General features: G+C 50.2%; 1 protein-coding gene across 2 annotated transcripts in view; it reads right to left on the bottom strand.

Annotated features, from left to right (window-relative positions):
- Positions 1 to 4,346: 4,346 nt before the first annotated feature.
- Positions 4,347 to 7,356, bottom strand: part of LOC111143233 (protein phosphatase 1 regulatory subunit 8) — a 19,213-nt gene continuing 16,203 nt past the window's right edge. For both annotated transcript variants that reach the window (XM_022496833.1, XM_022496834.1), the window contains exon 7: positions 4,347 to 5,790. In XM_022496833.1, coding sequence (XP_022352541.1) covers positions 5,437 to 5,790 — 354 coding nt within the window. In that variant the 3' untranslated portion in view covers positions 4,347 to 5,436. The remainder of the gene's footprint in view (positions 5,791 to 7,356) is intronic.

Genomic DNA, 7,356 nt, shown 5'->3' with positions numbered 1-7,356 from the left:
ACTGGTGGGGAAAGGGAATCAAGAGAAGGTCTAGAGTGGTCTGAGCTTGAGTGCTCAGTAATGGGCCCAGGAGAGGGCGGGCTTGACGGTCAGTAGGAGGGCATAGCTGCAGGGAGGGCAGACAGGCTCTGGTGCCCGGATGACGGCATGGCTGGTGCAGGAAGGCGGAGGCAATGGCGGGCTGGGAGACCTGGGCAGCAGAGGCTCTCTCCTGAGAGCTCCTTGCACGGCTGCTCTGCTCATCTGCTTGTAGGTGATGAGTAACCTTTTCCCCTGGCTAAGGTGTGATAGTGTGTGTGGTTCGGTCCCCCTGGCCTAGGGGTAGAGAGAGCCCAGCTGGAAGAAGACACCAGAGATGGAGACAGAAGGAGTAAAGAGGCCTCGTGTTACCTCCATTTTGACCCCAAACTTTCTAAGTTCCTTCCAGCTTACCTCTTTTTTTTTTTTTTTTAAGATTTTATTTATTTATTTGACAGACAGAGATCACAAGTAGGCAGAGAGGCAGGCAAAGAGAGAGAGGAGGAGGCAGGCTCCTTGCTTAGCAGAGAGGCCGATGCGGGATGAGGGGCTCCATCCCAGGACTCTGGGATCATGACCTGAACCGAAGGCAGAGGCTTTAACCCACTGAGCCATCCAGGCGCCCCTTCAGCTTATCTCTTAACTCAGGTGAAAGACTGAGCAGGCAAAGCCTAGCCTGAGGGAACCGGAACTATCCCTCAAGCAATAAGGACAGCCCTGAGCCAGCAAGACCCCGTGACCCCAAGACAATGGTGGACCTGACTGACCTTGACTGTCCCCCTGCTTGGACCCACTGGCCCCTGTCCCACATTCTCCTAATATAAGCCTGGCACTTTGGCACTCGGGAGAAAGTCTTTGGGACCCCTGTATTTCCGGTGTCGCCTCACTGAATAAATCCGCCCCCCTTCCTAAAGATTTTATTTATTTATTTGAGAGAGAAAGAGAGAGAGAGAGAGAGAGAGCACAGAGGGAACATGAGAGAGAGAAGCAGACTCCCTGCTGAGCAGAGACCCTGATGTGGGGCTTGATCCCAGGACCCTGAGATCATGACTAGAGTGGAAGGCAGCAGCTCAAGCCACTGAGCCACCCTGGAGCCCCAATAAATGCCTTTCTTGTCCCACCACCGCTCTTCCCTCTGCTTTTGGATTTTGTCAGTGGTGAGTGGCCGAATCTGGTCTGTTTGGGGGCCCTGGAGCTGGATGCTCTTGAACCCTCGTGTCCTGGCCACAGTAGGAAGGACATGGAGAGGGAGAAAAATTAGAAAGGGCCCAGGCCCAAGCTCCAGTCTCTCACACACACCCCCTGCCCAGACAGGGCAGCAACCCAGGTCAGGAGCTTCCTTGTGTCCTTCAGAGTCCAAAACACCAGGCCCAGGCTTGAATCCCTGCTCTACCACTTGCCAGCGAGTGACTCTCCCAGAGCCTCGAGTTCCCCGGCTGTGAAAAGGGGCTCTCCTGGCTTCCTCTCAGAGCTGTTGGGAGAATGAAGGGGAATAACATACACGAAGTGCGGGAAGGGTGCGCGCGACCAGGAGCCAGACCGGTCTCCTTCCTCTTGGCTTCCGCTCCGACCCCACAGCCCTGGGAGGTCACGCTGGAACAACGGCGGCTCCAAGAATGGGAGCGGTGCCCCGCCTGCTGGCCGAGTTCGGAACTGCAACTCCTCCGGGGTTCAGAGAGGGTTGCCTTCGAATCCAGGGGGACAGACAATGGTTTCCGAACTCAGTAGGTGAGCACTCCAGAGCCTTCCTGCCACCCTCATCATATGCCGGGGACTTTAATCCACCTGCCCCCTCTCCTCCTGCGTACCCTCCCTCTGCCACTTGAAAACATTAAAAAAGAAGAAGAGAAGAAAAGAAAGAAAAAAAAGAAAAGAAAAGAAAAGAAAGAAAAGAAAAGGAAAGAAAAGAAAAAAGAAAAGAAAAAAGAAAAGAAAAGATAAAAGGAAAGGAAAGAAAAGGAAAGGAAAAAGGAAAAGATAAGATCAAAGGTCGCCCCTCTGAAGCATTCCAGGACCCTCTCGCCTGAGGCCCATCTCCCTTCCGAAGACAGAATTACTGGAAACTTTCTCTCCCTTATTCTTTCCACAGGTAGACTTACTTCTAGGTTTGCTAAACTGTGAGAGAGGGAGTGCTAGAACTGGCTTCAGGGAGACTCACCTGCGGTCAGGACAGCCATTTCTATCATTTGATTCCTGAAATCCCCCCCCAAGGAAGCCTCCGTGACTCTAGGTGGCATGGGGCGAGATGCCTAAGCTCTGGATTTTCTAGTATTTCTATATGAGCATGTCTCTACTAACCCTTCCCTTTCTTCCTCCTTTTTTCTTTTTTAAAGTAAGGAGGAAAAACACCTTTTGTGGTCTCCTGGTAACTCAAAACTTTCCAATTCCCCGGGGAAAGCTTACAGGGTGGGATCTGGCCTCTGCCTTTCCGATTCCCTCCTCCCACTACCGGTCATACCCATGTCCTTCTGGTTCCTCCGCCTGGAGAAGCTTGAATACACACTCTTCCTTAAGGCAATTCCCTACTTTTCTCCAGTGCTCTGCTCCAATGTCATCTTCCTAGAGGCCTCCCTGACACCCCCCCCCCACCCCATCTCTGCAGTCCTTACCCTGTCAGTCCTCATTCCACTAAAGCACTCAGCAGGTGACCGCCTCTTGCGGGCGGGGTGGTGCACTTCTGTGTGCCCAGCTCGCACATTTCCATCCCTATGAGTTTTAAGAAGTGGGTCCCCACTGCCATGGTTTGCTCACAAGCAAAATGAAGGATCCAGACAGGATCTCCTAAGTCCTTTGGACTCTAGAATTCTATGATTTGCAGATAATGGGCATATTTTTGGCAAGCTGTCACCAAACAGCTGATCCTGAGCCAGGAACACCTGGGGAATGGGCCGCTTCCTGTCAACAGGTATCCTTCTCTGTGGGGTTCACCACCCTCTCCTGTCCTGGGGAAGGGAACAACGGTCATTCCCTCCCTCCTTAGCTAATGGTCCACGAGTGGACACGGGACTCCATGGAAACCTGCTTCTCTTGGAGTGGGTGTGTGTCCCAGGCGGGGGAGGTGCTGTGTTCCTCTGAAGAGTCACGCTCACTAGAGCGACAACCATCTGCAGATCCTGGTGGGGAACAGGAGGGGCTTAGGCACCTGTGGCCCATCTAGAGCCACATTAAGGGTGGGAGGCAACTGAGCCCCTTTCCGTGGTGCTCATCTCTGAGAAGTGCTAGGACATGACTGGAATGACTCAGAAGCATGGTGCGGAGGGGCCGGTTTCTGCACACACACACCTCCTTATGTCAGGAACTACCGGATTAAGCTGATCCTGCTTCCACTGCAGTCAAACGGACCCTTACAGTATCTTGGCAGGCTTGGATATTCTCTGCTGAGCCTTCTCTGAGACGACACTGCCATCCCCAACCCCCAATTAAAATTCTGAAACCAGCAAGGGTTTACTTTATCACCTCAACTACATCTAAACCCTTTAATGTAACTTCCAGTGAGTTGTCCAGTTTGGGAACTTTTTTTTTTTAAACTTCTTAATCAACCTAGCCCCCAACAGAGCAGAGCTGCAGGCTGCCCAGCACATCCATCACCTTCACCCTGGAGGTTGCGGAAGCCCTCGCTCGGGCTCTGGATTCAGGCTGCAGTTTCGCTACAGTGGGATCAGGGGGAGGTTTGTCTTTTCTCTTTTCTCACCTGTAAAGTGGGGATAAAAACAGGCCCCTCCTTAGGGCTATGGAAATGAAATGACTTGTTGTGAATTGTGGGCAGGGTAGACAGGGGCTTGGTGAGGGGCTGTGACCAGCACGGACGGTCACCTTCACTACAGGTGAAGGCGCCCTTCTAAGACGAGGACCCTCAGTTTTACAGAAGCCAGCCAAGAAGTCGGCTTCTTACACAGCTGGGATCTTACCGATCCCTCTTCCTCCGCACTCCTGCCCCCAGTCTGCACTCTCAACCCAAGGGATCTGGAAGCCACTAGGCATCTTTAGCAAAGTCACTCCCCGCATCTGAGGTCGCGGGTACAGACCTCCTCCCCAGGCGAGCGGCTGGAGCAGTGCCCACCACGCACCGGTGGCCTGAGGCCAGGTCTCCCCGCGTCCGTCACGCAATTATGCCTCCCGAAGAAGGGCAGCAGGCACCTCTTACCCCACTTTACTCAGTGAGGCTCCAGTCAGGGAACTGGAATCTCTAATGAGAATCTCGGCAGGGGGCATCTTTATCTGTGGTCATAAAACAGGGCCAGAGCAGTGCTTCCCAAGCCCATCCTCTGCTGCTCCGACAGCAGCCAGAATTCCAGAATTCCATCGGCGACCCAGTCACAGCCGGCACGAATGACAAAAGGTACGTTTAATTTACAATGTAATAAAGGTTACAGGTAAAAAGCTACACATAAAGCGTGAAAAGGCCTATTACACAAATGTACAAATCTCTGTACAAAGCTCGTATCACTTGTTTGCTACCTTCGTCTCCTAGGTTTTTTAGCTGGGCCCAGTCCTGGAGCTCTGGGTTATGAGAGCTCTCAGTGAAGGAGGGGAGAGCCGCTGAACCAACATTTAAAAATGTCCTCTTAAAGACATCAGTTATTTGCAAAGTAATCTTTTCCTTTTTAATGGAATTGCTGCTCTGACTGGTCATATCCTTAAAAAATTACCTTCACAACACACTTGAAAAGGAAAGCAAGGCTTTAGTGAGTGGAGGACAGAACTCTGGAATCAAACGAGAAACTTCGGGAAGTAGAGTACTCACTCAGGTGTGACGAGAGAAACAGGTAAAGTTCCAACAATACTGTAAGTTTAACTACCCATCCGTGTCTATGGCACTGGTCACAGATGAAGGAAAATCAGAATGTTCTCATTCCAACAGAAAGGACAAAAGAGAAAAAAGCCTAACTATTGGATCTCAAAACCAGTGACCTAGGCAAACATTTCTGAGTTGAAACCTTAGCTTAACCGAAGAATTCTAAACCCGCTTCTGATCGACCTGGAATCCATGGCAACCCCTTCGCTATCTGGGACTTGCAAGGAAAGTCAACAGAAATCAGGCTGCTGGTGCCGCTGCCAGCGCCATGGCTCGAGATCCCACCCAAGGGCCTGGAATCTCCCCTCAGGGTACAGGACTTTTAAATCAAAATGACCCTAAAACGAGGGAGAACAGAAAAAGGAGGTCATGGAAGGCCTGGGAAAGAGCCAGGGCAGCCTACTTGGCAGGAAATATGAAACACTGCTCTACACTCGAAGTGTTCTGAAGACAGGTCTTTATGGGCTACTCCCCAGCTTTAATAGTACATGGTTAGGGCCCCAGGAGACATTCTGAAAGACGAGACCGCACACATGGAAAGTTTTCTCCCTAGTTCATTAGCTCCCCCCTCACCCTTCCACCCCATTCCCACCCAATCCCACCCTTCTCCATGACCAAAAATATCAAATCAGTAAGGAAGGTGTGGGCTTCTTGCCCGGCCAAGCCTCTTTTGCATATTTCTTCTTCTTGGGTTCGTTGACGGCTTCAGGGTTATAGACTGCAGGGTTGGGTGCAGGGTTCATGTTCACTGCTGACGGCACGACGGGAGTCAAGTCCACGTCAGGGGCGAGGTTCGGGTACGGCATGGGCAAGCCCCCGATGAGTGCTGTCCCGTGGATGCCGTGTGGCTGGGAGCCGGCTTCACTGTGCGTGGGGGGCAGGCCCCCGTAGAGTCCTCCACTGAAGGCAAAGTTCTGCATGCGCCTGCTCCCCGACTCCTCCAGGCCCAGGGAGCCAGGGCCTTCCACCCGCTTCTTCTGTGGTTCATAAGGAACAGAGGAAGCGAGAGGTGAGGCACAAGAGGGTGTTAGTTAGCCTTTTCTATTCCAGCCCTAGAAAACAGGGAGAAGGCCCCCAACCCTCTAGCTTGTTTTGTTTCCCAGACAACCTATTTCACTGTCCTAAAGTCTCAGGATTTGAAGAGACCAGGCGGTCACTGTCTAACACGATGGTTCCCGAACACCACTGCCCACAAAGGGTTCACCATCCTACATCACGCTGAGAAAAATGAAGACAATGTGTGAGCTTTTCATAAAGCAAACCTATCCAGTTTAAGTGACTACTCTTGCTCCTATAGTCATAGCCTTCCTCTCTTTTGATGTTAAAATACCCTTTTAGGAAGCAGAGGTGTTATTAGGTGGTAATAAGAATTTAAGTAAAAAGCTAGTATCTTCATACTGACAGCCCAATTTTTGAACATTACTCTGAGAGCAAAACAAATCTGTAGTGATGGAAAGTAGTCTACTGCATGCCTGGGACTGGGAGTGGGGGAAACTGACAGCAAGGGGGACAGAGGGGAACTTTCTGGGGTTTCTAATCTATATAATTAGAATAATGGTGGCTACCCATGTGCACACATTTGTCAAAACTCAAACTATACACTTAAAATGTGTGTATTTTATTGTATGTAAATTATAATAAAACTGACAAAGAAGTAAAAATATCTGCTGGTTTTACGCCTTTTTTTTAAAGTAATCTCTACATCCAAAGTGGGGCTCAAAACTCACAACCCCAAGATTGAGTCACATGCTCTACTGACTGAGTCAGCCAGGTGCCCCTTGCTGGTTTTGTATTTTTTTCTTAGCGGGGGAGGGGTACAGGGAGAGAAGGAATCTTAAGCAGGCTCCATGCCTGCACGGAGCTGGACACAGGGCTCAATTCCACAGTCCTAAGATCATGATCTGAGCCACAATCAAGAGTACTCTTAACCAAACGAGCCACCCAGGAGCCCCTGTTTTTATACTGGAATGATAAGAGAACATTCCAAAGGAAGAAGCAAAAAGAGAGAAGAGAGCTCTAGGAGAAATGTGACATAAATGCTATGGAGAGGGGCGCCTGGGTGGCTCAGTGGGTTAAAGCCTCTGCCTTTGGCTCAGGTCATGATCCCAGGGTCCTGAGATCGAGCCCCGCATCGGGCTCTCTGCTCGGCAGGGAGCCTGCTTCCTCCTCTCTCTGCCTGTCTCTCTGCCTACTTGTGAGCTCTGTCAAATAAATAAATAAAATCTTAAAAAAAAAAAAAATGCTATGGAGATGCAGAGAAACATTCCCTCTAGTACTTTTTCACAATTATGAACATTCACGAAAGATCCCCCTCAACCCTCTACCCTTTTTGGATTAAAAAAGACTAACCAAAAACCTGACATAGGTAATCATATAGTCTATTGCAGTCTGAAGATTTTTTTATTTTTTTTATTTTTTTTTTTTTAAAGATTTTATTTATTTATTTGACAGAGAGAAATCACAAGTAGGCAGAGAGGCAGGCAGAGAGAGAGGAGAAAGCAGGCTCCCCGCTGAGCAGAAAGCCCGATGTGGGGCCTGAACCC

Source organism: Enhydra lutris, unplaced genomic scaffold (assembly GCF_002288905.1).
Source record: "Enhydra lutris kenyoni isolate GAN:26980312 unplaced genomic scaffold, ASM228890v2 scaffoldscaffold9, whole genome shotgun sequence".
Lineage (NCBI taxonomy): Eukaryota > Metazoa > Chordata > Mammalia > Carnivora > Mustelidae > Enhydra > Enhydra lutris.
Note: the sequence above shows the minus strand (reverse complement) of the source record. Positions and strands in the feature narration are given on the sequence as shown.